The sequence below is a fragment of the Lynx canadensis genome, chromosome X, assembly GCF_007474595.2.
Source record: "Lynx canadensis isolate LIC74 chromosome X, mLynCan4.pri.v2, whole genome shotgun sequence".
In the NCBI taxonomy this organism is placed as follows: domain Eukaryota; kingdom Metazoa; phylum Chordata; class Mammalia; order Carnivora; family Felidae; genus Lynx; species Lynx canadensis.
The window spans coordinates 31,146,456-31,166,565 of NC_044321.2; the positions used below are offsets into that span (position 1 = coordinate 31,146,456).

At 36.5% G+C, this 20,110-nt stretch overlaps 1 protein-coding gene across 1 annotated transcript in view; it reads left to right on the forward strand.

The window, feature by feature from the left end:
• CFAP47 (cilia and flagella associated protein 47) overlaps positions 1-20,110 on the forward strand; it is a 550,869-nt gene that overhangs the window by 95,318 nt on the left and 435,441 nt on the right. Inside the window, exon 22 of the mRNA XM_030305764.1 lies at positions 13,908-14,049. Coding sequence (XP_030161624.1) covers positions 13,908-14,049 — 142 coding nt within the window. The remainder of the gene's footprint in view (positions 1-13,907; positions 14,050-20,110) is intronic.

Sequence of the window (20,110 nt, forward strand, 5' to 3'; positions counted from 1 at the left end):
AAATTTATTTGGGGGATAATTTCTAGATACTTAACTAATTATGTCTACAAGGGTATCTATAGAAGCAAATAAAATAAAAACCCACAATACAATGGAAAAAAAGAAAAGAAATTGATATTTGTCAGGATTTTGTAAAGTTTGGGGAAACATTATCGTGAAATAAATATGCATCTGTATAAGACACCTCAAAAAATTAAAGTCTTGTCACTGGAGGTGGCTTGATTTTATCATTTGATTTAATATATCCATCATCCCAGTTCTTAAGCATGAATAGCATTTCTGTATGAGATCAAATCATGGGCAGACTTTAAAAAAGTAATTTTGCATATATTCCTCTTAATGAAAATTTATAGCATCCAGAACAAAAGGAGAGTTTCTCTTGTTTCTAATTCTTCAATTCTTCATTAGTGTTGACTTTTAGATTTCGTTTCCAGACTTCATATGAGTTTCCTCTGACTTAGGTCCCACTTTGGATAGAGCCTCTTGCATGCTCATCTAATTTCCTGTTGTTCATTCTGAAATGACCTGTTATTCCTTTAGTATTTGTGTTATCTCACTTGGGAACTTTGTGATTTGCTCTAATCAGTTCTCTGACTTCCCTTCAGAAAACTAAGACCAGTAAGTTTCCCCTACTTCCCCTGCCCCCTGTTATCTATATCTTAGTAGTTTTCTCTTATACTTCTTCCAGGCAAGTTTCCCTGTTTTTTTTTTTTAATTGAGATATAATTGGCATATAACATGTATTAATTTTAGGTGTACAACATAATGATTTGATATGTGTATATGTTGAGAAGTGATCACCACAGTAAGTTTGGTTAACACCTATCACCTCATATAGTTACAGGTTTTTTCCTTGTGATGAGAACTTTTAAGATCTATCTTAGCAACTTTGAAGTATAACAATACAGTATTGTTAATAATAGTCCGCATGCTATACATTATATCCCCAGGGCTTATATTGTATGTAACTGGAAGTTTGTATTTTTTGACCACCTTCAGCCACTTAATGGGTGAAAGTGGTCAAATTTTCTGTTTCTTCTAGAGAAGTTTTATCTAAGTTATCTAATTTGTTGGTTATACAGTTATTTGTGATGTTCTCTTACTATTTTTATTTTTGTGGGATAAGTAATAATGTTTCTTCTTTTATTTCTGACTTTATTTTAGAATTGAGTCATCTCTCTTTTCATCTTGGTCAGCCTATCTAAAGGTTTTGTCAGTTTGGTTAATATTTTCAAGATTCAATATTTGGTGTAGTTGATTTTCTGTACTGTGTTTGATTCTTTCATATATTTCCACTTCATCCTTTATTATTTACTTCCTTCTGTTTACTTTGGTTTCAATTTGCTTTGTTTTTGCTTTTTCCTTTTTTTTTTTTTTTATGATGGAAGGTTAGGGTATTGATTTGAGATCTTATTTTTTTATGAAGGTTTTATAGCTCTACATTTCCCTCTAAGCATTGTTTTACCTGTATTAAAGTTTTGATTTGTTGCATTTTCATTTCTGCTCATCAGAGTGTTTTGCAGTTTCTTTTGTAAGTTTTCTCCTTGACCCATTGGTTATTTAGGATGTGTTGTTTAATTTTCACGTATTTGTGAATTTACCAGATTTCCTTGTGTTATTTATTTCTAATATAATCCCATTGTGACTTGGGACTATATATTATTTAAATAAATTTAAATTCATTGAGGCTTGTTTTATTACAATCTATATAGATTATTTCCCTATGTTGAGGTAAACCTAAAACCACTAAGAGAGTTGAAAATGATTGCGTCTGGATTTGTATATGTGTTTAATGTGTGTATGTGTGCAAGTATATGATGGTGGAGAGAATGGAATGGTAATTTTCTTTTTTTTTTTTAATTTTTTTAATGTTTATTCATTCTTGAGACAGAGAGAGACAGAGCATGAACGAGGGAGGGTCAGAGAGAGAGGGAGACACAGAATCTGAAGCAGGCTCCAGGCTCTGAGCTGTCAGCACAGAGCCCGACGCAGGGCTCGAACTCACGGAGTGTGAGATCATGACCTGAGCCGAAGTCGGCCGCTCAACCGACTGAGCCACCCAGGTGCCCCTGGAATGGTAATTTTCAATATAAGCTTTGTGGGATTATTTTTGTTTTATTTTTTTTCAAATCTATACTCTTGTAATTCTGATAAAGATAGTGACTCACAATAAAAACTAATAAAATCCTTTTTGTGACAAGTTAATATTTTAAAGCATCATGTCTTTGTCCTACCCAATGCCTGCATCTTGTATGTACACAGAAATATGCAAACACACAGGCACACAGACACACACACACACACACACACACACATCTACACACAGATATTCTTCAATAAGAAACTAAGGAAAAGAAGAGAAAGAAACTACTTTGTGCAGTAATCTGTACACTTTTAAGTATGTTAAGATAAATTTATATATTTTCTGAGTAAGTCTATATCATGATTTTATATTTTTATTAGTGGAAATACATACAGTGTTTTTAATATCATCATTCATCCACAAAAGCATTTTAAGTTAAGGGTCACTAAAAATTAGAGAAAGATATAATCCAATTTAAGTTTGTTACATGACGTTTTGGGATGATGCATATGCAATTTGGTATTTTCGTTTATTGAGTTCGGTTTGCTATTTAACACTGCCAACAATTAAAAACTTATTAATCTATTTTTTTTAAAAAATAACATTTGTTTTTGAGAGAGAGAGAGAGAGTAAGAGAGAGAGAGTGAGACAGTGTGAGCAGGGGAGGGGCAGAGAAAGAGGGAGACACAGAATCTGAAGCAGGCTCCAGGCTCTGAGCTATTAGCACAGAGCCCAACATGGGGCTTGAACCCATGGACTGTGAGATCATGACCTGAGCCAAAGTCAGATGCTTAACCCACTGAGCCACCCAGGCACCCCCTTATTAATCTGTTTCTAATGTTTAGATTGTGACTCTTCTAGGATTCCAAAAATTTATTGTAAAACTAAAATAAATTATATGTACTTAGTTCTTTAGTGTGCCACACATTCCTTAAGATTTTGAATTGTTCTGCCTTTACTGGGTATTTTAAAGGGGGATTTACTTAGTGTATTGTAATGAAATTCAGTGTACCACTGAGAAGAACATAAAAAAACCCTGCAGAGTCGGTATACCCTATGAGATTTTGTTCCATAAATTTGTGCCAGTGAGGCACATTGATTATCTGGTTCCTAATCATTTCAGATATTCTCCACTATAGCTAGCTGTAAGTTATCTTTGTGTCTGCATGTGTGTGCGTGTGTGTGTGTGTGTGTGTGTGTGTGCGCGTGTGTGTGTGCGTGTGCAGATGTAAATAGTCAATGGATGCTCTGTTGGTTGACCTGTGTAGCAGGCAAATGTAAAACCAGCAATCAGGGGCTTGATTTCATTCTAGTTGTATCTGTTCTGTGCCTATACCGCACCAGATTTTGGTACAGTTAACAGTGCTGGGGGGCAATTATAGGTGCATTTGGCATCTTTGACTGGAATGGCTTATTTAGACTGTCATTCGAGACCCTTCTTTCGTTGCGGTCCAGTCATGTGTCTTCTGGGCCAATGTGTAGAGTTGTGTTCCCTTATGTGGTAGTCACTAGCCATTTAATTACATGGATATTTAAATTAAATTTTAATTAAAGTTAGATCAAATTAAAAATTTATTAACTCAGCCAAAATAACCACATTTCAAGTTCTCGGGATCCGCACATGGCTATTGGACAGTGTAGAACTTTTCCGTCTTCTCAGAAGGTTGTATGTGATAGCACTGTTGTAGATCTTTCCTGGTTTTTACTCTTACGTTTCCTGACGTGACAGCCCAGGTTCTCGTCTCTGGAACAGGCTAATCTATAGTGGCTTGGTTGCTCTGAAGCTCTCATTTGTCCTGCTCTATATTTGCCCTAAAACTCTTGAAAATGAGGGAGAATTGTTCAGTTTTTTCACTGTTTTCTTCTTTCCACCAACCTTTGTCTTTTGAGGATATGCCACCTTTGGGTAAACTTTCATAGTGGTTATTCTGGATTTACAATCATTGTTACAGGAAGCTAGGATGATCTTTTCAGGATTAAAAGAGAGGACATTTGAGGAAGATGATGGTGTAGGAGAACGCTGGGCTCACCACGTCTAGCTGATTGCTTAGATTCCACCCACATCTGCCTCAATAACCCAGAAAACTGCCAGAAGACTAGCAGAACAGACTCTCCAGAGCCAAGGATAGACAAGAGGCCCACAGAAGAGGGTAGGAAGGGCAGAGAGGCGGTGTGTGCTACACAGACTGACGGGAGGGAGCCAGGGTGGTGGAGGGACAGCCTGCCCAGCAAGGCAGAGCCCCCAAGTCTGGCTTGCAAAAGCGGAGGGGCTGGACTGCATGAGTTATGGCACCCAGCGGGACTTAACATCTGGAGTGTTGAAAGTCAACAACTCTGCTCTCGGGGAGCGGGGAGGGTGACAGAACACTGTGAGGGAGAGTTGTTGAGCCTGGGAAGACAGAGCTCAGCTTGGCAGGGGAAAAAAGGTGCTGTAAAGCACCATCTCCCTCTCCCATCTTCCAGCCATAATCCCTAAGGGAACCAGTTCCCATCACCGAACTTGCTTGCACCATGCAAACACCCAACACTGTTTCTGTGGATCCATCCCTCTGATGGGTCTACCTCCTTCCTGGTGCTGCAGGGCCCCTCCCACAGGGGACCACCTATGGAAAGCAAGCTATGCCTGCCCTTCCTGCCCCTGTGCACTTTGTGGATCCACCCCGGCTAATACGACAGTTCCAATTGAAGCAGCACCACAAGTCTGGCAGTGTGCAAGGAGCCCAGACAAGGGCCACACCACTCCACAGTGAGTCCTGCTCCTGAGAGAGGGAAGATAAGGTAAATACCAGTCTGACTGTGGCCCTATCAGTGGGCTAGAGACAGACATCAGGTCTGACTGCAGCCCCACCCACCAACACAAGTTACCCCATACAGCACAGGGGAAGTGCCCTGCAGTTGGGAGCCACCCAGGGGACTACCCAAAATGATGAAATGGAGGAATTCTTCTCGAAAGAAACTCCAGGAAGTAGCGACAGCTAATGAATTGATCAAAAAACATTTAAGCAATATAACGGAACAAGAATTTAGAATAATAGTCATAAAATTAATCGATGGGCTTGAAAAAAGCATAGAGGACAGCAGAGAATCTATTGCTACAGAGATCAAGGGATTAAAAAATAGTCATTAGGAGGGAAAAACGCTATAAATGAGGTGCAAAATCAAATGGAGGCAGCCATAGCACGGATTGAAGAGGCAGAGGAGAGAATAGGTGAATTAGAAGAAAAATTATGGAAAAAGAGGAATTTGAGAAAAAGATAAAAAAATCCAGGAGATGAGGGGAGAATTAGAGAACTAAATAATGCAATCAAACGGAACAATATCTGTATCATAGGAATTTCAGAAGAAGAAGAGAGAGAGAAAGAGGCTGAAGGTGTACTTGAACAAGTCATAGCTGAGAACTTCCCTGATCTGGGGAAGGAAAAAGCTATTGGAATCTAAGAGGCACAGAGAACTCCCTTCAGACGTAACTTGAATCAATCTTCTGCACGACATATCATAGTGAAACTGGCAAAATACAAGGATGAAGAGAAAATTCTGAAAGTAGCTAGGGATTAACAGGCTCTAACTTACAAAGGGAGACCAATAAGACTAGTGGCAGACCTCTCTACTGAAACTTGGCAGGCCAGAAAGGAATGGCAGGAAATCTTCAATGTGATGAACAGAAAAAAATGCAGCCGAGATTCCTTTATCCAGCAAGTCTGTCATTCAGAATAGAAGGAGAGATAAAGGTCTTCCCAAACAAAAACTGAAGGAATTCATCACCACTAAACCGGCCCTACAAGAGATCCTAAGGGGGATTCTGTGAGTGAAATGTTGCAAGGACCACAAAGTACCAGAGACATCACTACAAGCATGAAACCTACAGATATCATAATGACTCTAAACCCATATCTTTCAATAATAACACTGAATTTAAATGGACTAAATGCTCCAACCAAAAGACATAGGGTATCAGAATGGATAAAAAAACAATACCCATCTATCTGCTGTCTACAAGAGACTCATTTTAGACCTGAGGACACCTTCAGATTGAAAGTGAGGGGATGGAGAACTCTCTCTCATGCTAATGGAAATTAAAAGAAAGCTGGAGTAGCCATACTTCTATCAGACAAACTAGACTTCAATTAAAGGCTGTAACAAGAGATGAAGAAGGGCATTGTATAACTGTTACAGGGTCTATCCATCAGGAAGAGCTAACAATCATAAATGTCTATGCGCCAAATATGGGAGTCCCCAAATATATAAAACAACCACAAACATAAGCAACCTTATTGATAAGAATGTGGTAATTGCAGGGGACTTTAATACTCCACTTACAGCAGCGGATAGATCATCTAGACATAGGATCAATAAAGAAACAAGGGCCCTGAATGATATATTGGATCAGATGGACTTGACAGATATATTTAGAACTCTGCATCCCAAAGCAACAGAATATACTTTCTTCTCGAGTGCACATGGAGCATTCTCCAAGATAGATCACATACTGGGTCACAAAATAGCCCTTCATAAGTATAAAAGTATTGATATCATACCCTGCAGCCTTTCAGACCACAATGCTATGAAACTTGAAATCAACCACAGGAAAAAGTCTGGAAAACCTCCAAAAGCATGGAGGTTAAAGAACACCCTACTAAAGAATGAATGGGTCAACCAGGCAATTAGAGAAGAAATTAAAAAATATATGGAAACAAACGAAAATGAAAATACAACAATCCAAACGCTTTGGGATACAGCGAAGGCAGTCCTGAGAGGAAAATACATTGCAATCCAGGCCTATCTCAAGAAACAAGAAAAATCCCAAATGCAAAATCTAACAGCACACCTAAAGGAAATAGAAGCAGAACAGCAAAGAAACCCCAAACCCAGCAAAAGAAGAGAAATAATAAAGATCAGAGCAGAAATAAGCAATATAGAATCTAGAAAAAACTGTAGAGCAGATCAATGAAACCAAGAGTTGTTTTTTTGAAAAAATAATCAAAATTAATAAACCTGTAGCCAGGCTTCTCAAAAAGAAAAGGGGGATAACCCAAACAGATAAAATCATGAATGAAAATGGAATTATTACAACCAACCCCTCAGAGATACAAGCAATTATCAGGGAATACTATGAAAAATTATATGCCAACAAACTGGACAACCTGGAAGAAATGGACAAATTTCTAAACACCCACATGCTTCCAAAACTCAATCAGTAGGAAATAGAAAGCTTGAACAGACCCATAACCAGCGAAGAAATGGAATCAGTCATCAAAAATCTCCCAACAAATAAGAGTCCAGGACCAGATGGCTTCCCAGGGGAGTTCTACCAGACGTTTAAAGCAGAGATAATACCTATCCTTCTCAAGCTATTCCAAAACATAGAAAGGGAAGGAAAACTTCCAGACTCATTCTATGAAGCCACTATTACCTTGATTCCTAAACCAGACAGAGACCCAGTAAAAAAACACTACAGGCCAATATCCCTGATGAATATGGATGCAAAAATTCTCAATAAGATACTAGCAAATCGAATTCAACAGCATATAAAAAGAATTATTCACCATGATCAAGTGGGATTCATTCCTGGGATGCAGGGCTAGTTCAACATTCGCAAATCAATCAACGTGATACATCACAAGAATAAAAGAAAAGATAAGAACCATATGATCCTGTCAATCGATGCAGAAAAAGCATCTGACAAAATTCAGCATCCTTTCTTAATAAAAACCCTCAAGACAGTCAGGATACAAGGAACATACTTAAACGTCATCAAAGCCATTTATGAAAAGCCCACAGCTAACATCATCCTCGATGGGGAAAAACTGAGCTTTCCCCCTGAGATCAGGAACACGACAGGGATGTCCACTCTCACCGCTGTTGTTTAACATAGTGCTGGAAGTTCTAGCATCAGCAATCAGACAACAAAAGGAAATCAAAGGCATCAAAATTGGCCAAGATGGAGTCAAGCTTTTACTTTTTGCAGCTGACAGGATATTATACATGGAAAACCCGATAGACTCCATCAAAAGTCTACTAGAACTGATACATGAATTCAGCAAAGTCGCAGGATACAAAATCAATGTACAGAAATCAGTTGCATTTTTATACACTATAATGAAGCAACAGAAACACAAATTAAGAAACTGATCACCTTCACAATTGCACCAAGAAGCATAACATGCCTAGGAATAAACCTAACCAAAGATGTAAAAGGTCTGTGTGCTGAAAACTATAGAAAGCTTATGAAGGAAATTGAAGAAGATATAAAGAAATGGAAAAACATTCCGTGCTCATGGATTTGAAGAATAAATATTGTTAAAATGTCAATACTACCCAAAGCTATCTACACATTCAATGCAATCCCAATCAAAATTGCACCAGCATTCTTCTCAAAGGTAGAATAAGCAATCCTAAAATTTGTATGGAACCACCAAAGACTCCAAAAGCCAAAGTAATTTTGAAGAAGAAGACCAAAGCAGAAGGCATCACAATCCCAGACTTTAGCCTCTACTACAAAGCTGTCATCATCAAGACAGCATGGTATTGGCACAAAAACAGTCACATAGACCGATGGAATAGAATAGAGACTCCAGAATTGGACCCACAGAAGTATGGCCAACTCATCTTTGACAAAGCAGGAAAGAATATCCAATGGAAAAGACAGTCTCTTTAACAAATGGTGCTGGGAGAACTGGACAGCAACATGCAGAAGGAGGAAACTAGACCACTTTCTTATACCATTCACAACAATAAAGTCAAAGTGGATAAAGGACCTGAATGTGAGACAGGAAACCATCAAAACCCTAGAGGAGAAAGCAGGAAAAAACCTCTGACCTCAGCCGCAGCGATTTATTTGACACATCTCCAAAGGCAAGGGAATTAAAAGCAAAAATGAACTATTGGGACCTCATGAAGATAAAAAGCTTCTGCACTGCAACAGAAACAATCAGCAAAACTAAAAGGCAACCAACGGAATGGGAAAAGATATTTGCAAATGACATATCAGACAAAGGGCTAGTATCCAAAATCTATAAAGAACTCACGAAACTCCACACCCGAAAAACAAATAATCCAGTGAAGAAATGGGCAGAAAACATGAATAGACACTTCTCTAAAGAAGACATTCATATGGCCAACAGGCACATGAAAAGATGCTCAACGTCGCTCCTCATCAGGGAAATACAAATCAAAACCACACTCAGGTACCACCTCCCGCCAGTCAGAGTGGCTAAAATGAACATCAGGAGACTATTGATACTGGAGTGGATGTGGAGAAACGGGAACCCTTTTGCACTGTTGGTGGGAATGCAAACTGGTGGGTCCACTCTGGAAAATAGTGTGGAGTTTCCTCAAAAAATTAAAAACAGATCTACCCTATGACCCAGCAGTAGTACTGCTGGGAATTTACCCAAGGGGTACAGGAGTGCTGATGCATAGGGGCACATATTCCCCAAAGTTTATAGCAGCACTTTCAACAATAGTCTAATTATGGAAAGAGCCTAAATGTCCATCAACTGACGAACGGATAAAGAAGATGTGGTTTATATATACAATGGAATACCACGTGGCAATTAAAAAGAATGAAATATGGCTTTTGGTAGCAACGTGGTTGGAACTGGAACATGTTATGCTAAGTGAAATAAGTCATACAGAGAAAGACAGATACCATATGTTTCACTCTTATGTGTATCCTGAGAATCTTATCAGAAGATTGTGGGGGAGGGGAAGGAAAAAAAGTTAGGGAGGGAGGTAAACCAAAAAGACTCTTAATAACTGAGAACAATCTGAGTGTTGTTGGGGGGTGGGAGGGAGGTGAAGGTAGGTGATGGGCATTGAGGAGGGCACATGTTGGGATGAGCACTGTGTGTTGTATGGCAACCAATGTGACAATAAATTTCATATTAAAAATAAAAGGGGACATTTGACTGACACCTGCCCATTTTCTATTCATAAGCATTGTTTTCTACCAACACTGGTTGGGGGACTGAAATCTTCTTCAGAATATCATTTTTTAATTTGAGTTACTTCTCTGTTTGAACAACAACATCCATGAAAGTGCTTCAGTGGCACACGTCACAATCCCTCTTCATTAGATACCTCAGTGGTTTCATAATGATAGCCCTCAGTTTCTTTTCTCTCTCTCTGTGTCACTGAGTTTCTGTGTAAGGTAGATAAATCTTGAATTCTTAACAGTTTTGTTGAGAGATTAAGACTTAATGTGGATGGAGAAATCATCGAACCTCTGAATTTTGTATTCAGAATAATTACAGTGCTATCTTGGATATAAACTCATTTTATGTAAATTGTCCGTGAAGATGTGAGGTATGAGAGGGCAAGTCCAGCATATCTTCCCACGTACATGCAATTGGCAGTTACAGAAGGCAGGGAATGACTGTCAGCTTGTGAATTCAGCACACAACACATATACTGGTGGAGTTTTGTATGTTGAACTACCTTTGCACTCTTGGGGTAAACCCCACTTTGTCATGGTATGTAATGGTTGTAACATGCTGAATACAATCCTTAAGAGAATACTAGCAAACTAAACCTATCACCATGTTATACCCTTTGACTATTTTCCAGAGTTCTAACCAAGTTTGTCCTGTAAACCTTTGCTTGTTTTTCAATGTTTCTGTGGAGGGATGGGCATTTGGAGTTTGCTTTCCATTTTTTGGCAGATATGATCCTCTCCTTTCCTGGTGTGAACCCTAAACATCAAGATGAACTCTTTTTTTTTTTTTTTTCTCTTTGATGCAAAGTTATATTTCTATCATGGCTGGGCCACAGAGTCTTCATTTTAAAATGGGAGACTCGCTCTTTATAATTGCCAAGATGTTCTGAATCTCTAAGTGTTCATTCTTCTTCTATGACTCATTAGCTGTCTATATTATTAGTCCATTTTAGATTTTGAAGCCAGATGTATTAAAACCAGAGCTAAGGAATTAGCCTTAGCTTCTTTTCATTTCATTTGTTTTAAAAATTATGATGCACTAAAAGTCTCTTTCTGTTATATGAACATTGACAAATTGTACAGTAGAATAGCAAATAGAAAAATCAACATAGAGAACACTTGTATAACCTCCTGTAAATTTTTCTTTTACTTATTTGCAGCCAACCTTTCCCCCAACTCCACTTCATGACAAAAAATGGTCTCATTTTGTTTGTATAATTTTGCCTTTTTCACTCATATATCATATTAAATGAAGTCATAGGGATATATTGCCTTTTCAGTCTGGCTTCTCTTACTTAGAATAATACATATCATATTCATCCATATTATTACGTGTAACACTAATACGTTACATTTCATTGTTGAAAAGTATACTTTTGTTTGGATTTACCAAAGTTTTATTGTCTATTCGTGATCTGGAGGGAATTTGGTTTGTTTTCAGGTTTTAGTAATAGTAAAGCCACTATAAAATTTACATTCAGGTGTTCATTTCTCTTTGGTAAACACCTAGGATGAGGAATTGTGGGCCTTATATTAAGCGCATATTAATTTTCTGAGAAAATGGAAAACTGTTTTACAAAATGACTATGAAATTGTGCATACCTATCAACAATGTGTAATATTTTAGGTGGTCACATCTTCATCACCACTTGGTAATGTCATTTTGTTTAAGCCATTGTGATAGGTGTGATGGGTGTTCTGTCCTCTGAATCAACTTGCATTTCCCTAATGTGTGATGATGTTAAATGTCTTTTCTTGTGACAATATGTCCTATGTGTATTTTATTTTCTCAGTTGTCTTTTCACATCATTTACTTAGTTTTATTAGGAAGTTTGATTTTTATTGGTTTTTATGTGTTCTTTTATATATTTTGAATACAAATTGGATTTTTTTTTTCATCCAAAATGTGTTTTTGGCTTCTAATTTTATTTTTTTAAGCATTATCTTTAACAGAACACTTGTTTTAGTTTTATTTTAGGACATTTAATTGTATTTTTTTGTAGATTATCTTTTTGGTATTACATTTAAGATATCTTTGCGTAACCAAGGATTACAAAGGTTTTTCTTCTATGTGGTTTATAGTTTTAGGTTTTATATTTAAGTCTTTGGTCTATTTTGAATTAATAGGAATTATTTTTAAAATTTATTTCTTATTTTCAAGAATTATTTTTGGGCTTATGAAAAATAAACCAAGTCTTTGAAAAAAATGCAGTTTCAACATCACAAGATAAATTTCTCTATGAAACTGTTTTTTTTTTTTATGTTCAACATCACTCATCATCAGGGAAATACAAATCAAAATCATGATGAAACACTACCTTACATCTGTCAGAAAGGCTGAAATTAATAACACAAGAAACAGCAGGTATTTGCGAGGATGTGGAGAAAGAGAAACACTCGTGCACTGTTAGTAGAAATGCAAACTGGTACAGCCACTCTGGAGAACAGTATGGAGGTTCTGCAAAAACTAAAAGTAGAACTACTCTACAATTCAGCAATTGCACTCTTAGTTGTTTACCCAAAGCATACAAAAATACAGATTCAGAAGGATGCTTGCACTCCATTGTTTATAGCAGCATTATCAACAATAATCAAACTAGAGAGAGAGCCCATGTTCATTAACTGATGAATGGATAAAGAAGAACTGATGAATGGATTGTGTGTGTATACACAATGGAATATTACTCAGTCATCAAAGAATGAAACCTTTCATTTGCAATGACATGGTTGGAGCTAAAACGTATTATGCTAAGTGAAATAAATCAGCCAGGAAAGACAAATGCCATATGATTTCACTTACATGTGGAATTTAAGGAACAAAACAGATGAACATAGGGGAAGGAAATAAAAACAAGAGAGGGAAGCAAACCATAAGAGACTCTTAACTGTAGAGAACAAACTGAGGGTTGCTGGAGGGGAGGTAGGTGGGGGGATGAGCTAAATGGGTGATGGGTATTAAGGAGGGACCTTGTTATGATGAACACTGGGTGTTATATTTAAGTGATGAATCACTAAGTTCTACTCCTGAAACCAATGTTACACTATATGTTATCTAACTAGAATTTAAATAAAAACTTGAAACAACAAAAAATAAAAATGTTTGAAACCTAAAAAAAAGGAGTCTTTTTTTTAACTGCTGTTTTGCTAAATCCGTAGTATCTCATTATAGCTCCAGAACTTACTCATCTTGCAGAACTGAAACTTGGTTCCTCTTGACCAACATGTCCCCATATCTCTCTCCCTCTCAATAGCCCCTATGTACAGCATTCTATTTTCTGTTTCTATGACTTTGACTGTTTTTGATTCCACATATAAGTGAAATCATATATTGTTTGTCTTTCTGTGTCTAGTTTATATCACTTAGCATAATGTCCTTCAGGTTCATCCATATTGTTGCGAATGGCAGGATTTCCTTCTATTTTCAAAGCTGAAAAACATTCCATTGTATGTATACACCACATTTTCTTTATTCATTCATCCTTTGATGGTCATTTAGGTTATTTCCATGTCTTGACTTCTGTGAATAATGCTGCAATGAACCTAGGAGTGCAGGTGTCTCTTTGAGATCCTGATTTCAGTTCTTTTGGATAAATACCCAGAAGTGGGATTGCTGAGTAATATGGTAGCTCTGGTAACAATATTGTACTTCATAATTAAATTTACTAAGAGGGTAGATCCTAAATGTTCTCACAATGAGGAGGGGAGGTGAGAAAGGTAAAGTATATGAGGTGATGGCTATGTTTTAATTAGCTTGATTGTGGTGTTATTTCATTATATGTCTATCAAATCATCGAGTTGTACACTTTAAATATATACAATAAAAATAGTACCACAGATTTCTTATAGCACAAATAATCACAGGTGTAATGTATTTTTTTTTTTGTCTGTCAGGTGGCAACGTATGACTTTTGCATTCAAGTTCAAATTAATTTCTTTGAGGCTTCAGAACTTTACACTAAATGTTGTTTGTCAAAATCTCCTATGATTCCGAAGACAACACCACTTATTCGACCATGCTATGTTCAAGCTACTGGTATGTACTGTGAAACAGTTGGTGTGCACATATCAAATATTGACACTTGAGCAGCTAAAAGTTTTTAAAAATCAGATTATGATATTTACTTTTTAAAAAAAGAAATATTAGAAAGTACAATTATCATATGATTCCTGTGTGTGTGACTTAAATTGTGAGTCTGTGAGATTGAATTTTGAGAAACAGTATAACAAAACCTATGTGAGTTCGCTTCTAGCTGAGTCACAGAAACTGTATCACGTGAGTTTCGTGCAAAGAAAACTTGATTTGCATCAAATAAGGAGATCCAGGGGCATGGTTTCCAAAGCTGTGACTCCCTGAGAGAAGGTGAAGGGATACCTTTGGTTTAGGGTTAGGATGAATATTTAGATAGGTAAGTCTTCTCATTTTATGTAGAGGCGGGCATAAGGCCTTCCATGTGCTTTAAGGAAACATGCCTATGTATACATTGTATGTTATGCAAATGAGCCCGAGGTTCTTTCTTGGGTGGAGATTTTAGTATGATGATGAGATAAAGGTAATGGTAGGTCATTCCAGAGGTCACTTGATGTTTTGCCTAGGCATGAATTGTAGGTTTTGCTCAAAAGGTCTGTGTGGTCTTGGGCTGGTAGGAGGTCTGGTCAGGGCAACCTGCAGGGTGGTTTCCAAATTCATTTGCCTGAGTTAAGAGGTAAGGCAGAAAGAAGATCTTAAGGAAAAAATGTAAGGCAAAAATTAGTGAGTTCAAGCAGGTGGGTAGTAAATGTCAGGTCTAGCTGGTGACAGAAGCATAATAATCTCAGATTAGTGACTGTTGCTTAAAAATATAGGTTATAATTAAAAACAAAAATGAGTTTAGTTACTTGTGTGGGTACTTTTTAAATGATTAAATTAAAATATAAATTATTAAAATATACTAGATATATAATGCACTGATAGAAATTTTATTTAAGAAATCCCCACCCCCCAAAGGAATAGGTTACTAAAGGACTAAGCATATGTATAAAAGGAGAAGTAAAAAAGTAAGTAAGTAAGTAAGTAAATAAATAAATGTAAGTATATTAAATTTTTTTTGTATTATTTACTTATTTTCTCCAAATATTCAAATATAAAACCATTGCGCTCTGTAAACCCAACTTTTGGCAAGCTTTGGTGGTTTTGCATTTTATTACATGTGTTTAAGTATTTTTCATGAAAAGTTTAGTCTATGCTATATTATGCAATATTTTGTTTTTTAATTCTGACATTAAGTTGTCAATAATAATAAAATAGTGCTCAGTTGATAATTACACTTGGCATCTAGTGAGAGAAGCCTCATTAAAGTAGCATATACAATGCAGAGATTTATTTCATTCCTTTTTGAAATACAGAATTAGGGGGCGCCTGGGTGGCTCAGTTGGTTAAGCATCCGATTTCGGCTTAGGTCATGATCTCACGGTTTCGTGAGTTCAGGCCCCGCATCGGGCTCTGTGCTGACAGCTCAGAGCCTGGAGCCTGTTTCAGATTCTGTGTCTCCCTCTCTCTCTCTGAACACCGCCCCCCCCCCCCCGTTCATGCTCTGTCTCTCTGTCTCAAAAATAAATAAATGTTAAAAAAAAATTAAAAAAATAAAATAAAATACAGAATTAGAAAGTCTGCAGCTGGTAGGGAGCCTCTGTGGAGTTTTCTCCCTTGTTTTAAGATATCTTTTTTGGGAAAAAATCATTGTCTAATTTTGTTCTCCTAATTAGGTAAATTATTTTCATGAAAGATAAAATTTACCTACTTGACAAATAAAAATTAATGTACCATCATTATGGAAAATTGGAAAGTGTTAGAAACACAGAAATGTCATCTAGTATGTGAATATTTAGAGCATAGTATTATTAATATGTTGGTATTTTACTCTTCTTTTGTTACATGCCTTTATTATTTTATTTTTTGACATAGTTGTGATCTTCCTGCCTGTGTTCAGTTGAAATCTCTTCATTCTTAATAGAGATTTTTATTTAGGGGAGCCTGGGTGTCTCATTCGGTTGAGTGTCCTACTTCAGCTCAGGTCATGATCTCATGGTCTGTGAGTTCGAGCCCCGCCTCGAGCTCTGTGCTGACAGCTTGGAGCCTGGAGCCTGCTTCAGATTCTGTCTCCCTCTCTCTCTGCCTCTTCCCTGCTCAGGCTGTGTTTCTTTCTCTCTCTCAAAAATGAATAAATGTTAAAAAAAAAAAAAAAAACAATTTAAAGAGGCGCCTGAGTGGCTCAGTTAGTTGAGTGTCCGACTTCAGCTCAGGTCATAATCTCGCATTCTGTGACTTTGAGCCCTGTGTCGGGCTCTCTGCTGACCACTCAGAGCCTGGAGCCTGCTTCAGATTCTGTGTCTCCCTCTGTCTCTGCCCTTCCCCTGCTTGTGCTCTATCTCTCTCACTCTCAAAATAAACGTTAAAAAAAATAAAAAAAGAAACTTTTACTTAGATGTTATACACTCTTATTAATTGTATAAATTAACACTGATAGCTATTATAGAATATTTCATCCTGTAAGTATCTCTTATAGGTTATATAAGCATAATTCTAAGCATTTAGGTTGTTTTTTTTAAAATTTTCTTATTCATATAAATATTGTAGTAGTGAACATTTTTATGTATAATACTTTTTCCCTGTTTAGATTTTTTCTCAGTGATATTCTCTTCATTGGCTGCATTCCTTCTAAAGTATATACATGTTAAAGCTCTAGATCATTTTGCAAAAGGGCTTTTGTAAAGAGTTTTGCTGTTTCAACCCTCCTTCAGTGTAAACTCTAACCAGCATTGAATTAAAGAAATTGGATATTTTTCTATGTTATTAAAAGTATATCATTTCAATTTTCATGTGAATTTCTTTGATTACTCATGAGGATTAAAATTTTCTGTCTTTGCTATTAATTCTATATTTCATATTTAAGTTATCTGTTCATGAACTTTGCCTTTATCAGTATGGTTATGTATCTGTCTGATAGATGTCACTGATTTTCTTATTTATATTACTTTTTTTTCATTTTTACGGCGAATTTTTTCTAAGATTCATTGTTTGCCTTTAGTTTTGTTTGTTTTTCAATAAATCTCTTAAAATAATTTTATAGTGAAATTTAGCTATTGTTTCCTCTGTGATTTCTAACATTTTTTTAAAGATTAGACCATTTTCCCTAGCTACAGAATTGGTATATGTGTAATACTGGTTTTTTTCCTATTTTTAATGGTTTAAAATTTGTTCAACATTTTCTAAAAAAACAAAAACAAAAACAATTTCTATACTTAATTTGTTTATTTTTAACTTTATTTATTTATTTTGAGAGAGAGAGCATGAAACAGGGAGGGGAAGAGAAAGAGGGAGAGAGAGAATCCCAAGCAAGCTCTGCACTGTTATTGTGGAGCCCATTGCGGGCCTTGAAGTCACAAACCATGAGATCATGACCTCAGCTGAAATCAAGAGTCAAGTGCTTAACTGACTGAGCCACCCTGGCTCCCCAGCACTTATTTAATTTGTTTAAAAAAAATGTTGCTGGGGCGCCTGGGTGGCTCAGTCGGTTAAGCATCCGACTTCAGCTCAGGTCACGATCTCACAGTCTGTGAGTTCGAGCCCCGCGTCAGGCTCTGGGCTGATGGCTCAGAGCCTGGAGCCTGCTTCCGATTCTGTGTCTCCCTCTCTCTCTGCCCCTCCCCCATTCATGGTCTGTCTCTCTCTGTCTCAAAAATAAATAAACGTTAAAAAATAAAAATAAAAAAAAATGTTGCTGTATTTCCAGAGAGGATTGGAATGTCAAAGCAAACTTGGTTGTATCATATAACTTATCAACACCAAAGTTTACTAACGATTCAAACGATACAAATATAATCAGGCAGAGATGTAACATTTCTTTTGTAGAAGTTGGCATCTATTAGACACAGTTTCCAAATTGTCCTTTTCTCCCTCCTTAAGATGCCTTTTGCTTTTCAATTGACTTTTGAATGTCATTTGTAGAAACCTTTGTCTCAAAGGAAGCTGTTTTTTGTTTGGAGCTTCCCATTTTTATACTCTTAATAGTTATACATATAGGAAATGTCTATATGAGGAATTGTCATTTGCCTCATAAATCCATAAATTCCAGATATTTTTGGTTGGCCATTTGGACAGGTAATGCGTGTCAAAAGTTTTCTTTGAAATAGTCCACTAGTCAATTCCAATTTTTAAAAATGTTTATTTATTTTGATAGAGCGCATGCATACATATGTGAGACCAGGAAAGGGACAAAGGGAGAGGGAGAATTCCAAGCAGGCTCCACATTCTCAGCATAGTGTCTGACTTGGGTCTCGATCTCATGAACTGTGAGATTACTACCTGAGCCGAAATCAAGAGTCAGGTGCTTAACCCACTGAGCCACCCAAAACACCCCTAGTCAATTCCATTTTTATGTTTGCAAGGAAACTTGGTCAAGTCCATTACTCTCTGAGATATCCCCTCAATAGAAGGATGATGCCTTAGTAGGGGACTCATAAGCTTGCTGTTATCTCTTTATTCCCAAATTACATGCATTCCTTTTAAAATTAAAATAGTGCTAACCCAGAATTGTAATCCATCATCTCCTTCTCAAGGCTTATCCTGCACCCAAGACGCAGTGACTTTTTTCATTAATTATCTAATGAAAACACTTATTTAATGACAAGCATTTTCACTCACTTGAAACTCTAATTCCTCTTAAAAATTTTGTAATATATAGTTTAAATTTCAATTAAAATTTTTATCAGAGATTTAATTGTTTTGACAATATATTGTTCATTGTTAAGCCAAGTAGTGTATCTGCGTATTTTATTTACATTCTTTCAACTTTTTATTTATCCCTGGAGTTATTAATTCCTCATTTGTCCTTAAATATTTGACAAAATCCTTCCATGCCACAAAGCTCTGTATTATGCTTATATGGACACTGTTCCACATGGTAGTCTACCCTGTCAGATAATGTGTCATAACTTCTCATTCCCTGAAAGCAGCCCTTCTGGAGCACAACAACCTCCTGCTCCAACATGCACTGAGTGCTTTCTTTTCCTGTGACAGAACTCTTGTCTAAGACTTCCTTTCACTATAATGTGGGCATTTTCTTTTCTCTTTTCTGTCTTGACTCTCCTGTTTTTTCAGTCCCTTGCCTACCTATTTCTTGGGTTACTTCACTGTTTAGGTAGATTACATCTTCCAGGAGCTTCTAAAGAGTGTAAGGGAGATAATTGAGAATTTCCTTCTCTGAAAATGTCTTTTATTTGCCTCTCATATTTAAATGATAATTTGGTTTAGTATGAAATTCTAGATTGAAAATAATTTTCCCTCAAAATTTTGAAGATATTATCATTACCTTCTAATTTCCACTGTTGTGTTTAGAAGTCTGATGACATTCTTCTTCCCCATCCATTACATAGGACCTAGCGTTTCCCTGTTAGAAGCTATTAGAAGCTGCTTTTTATCCCTGGTACTCCATTATCTCACACTGGTGACTTTAGTGTGAACCTTTTGTCTTAAGTTCTTGTGGACCTTTTCAATATGGAAATTCATGTCTTCCAGTTCTATAAAGTTTTCATAAATTATTTCCTTGAAAAGTTCCTTCCCACTGTTTTCTGTATTTCTTTCATTCAGACTTCTATTGTTGTATTTTGTACTTCTTGGATTATGTTATATATATTTTAATTAAATTATATATTCTCTCCTATTACCCTTTTCCTTATCTTTTTGTTGTACTTCCCAGGATATTTTTCTGACTTTATTATGTCTTAAGAAATCATTTTGGCAGTTTTAAACTAACAAGGGTTAACTTTTTTCCTGATTATTTCTTTACATACGGACTTTTGAAAAAATAAAAACACCTTTTATCTCTACTTGTATTATTTCTTTGAAATTTTCTTCTGTTGACTATACATTGTCTCAATTTTTGCTGAATTATTTCTCCTTCATATTGAGGAGTTTCTCAAATGTCTATTGATTTTTGCCTATTCTCTCATGATCATTGGTGAGTCTTGCAGTGCTGGCCTCATTACCAACTGTTACATCATTGCCTGACAGTCTGGATCCCGGTGAATATTTAAGGTGATCAAAATGTTAGTCTGTA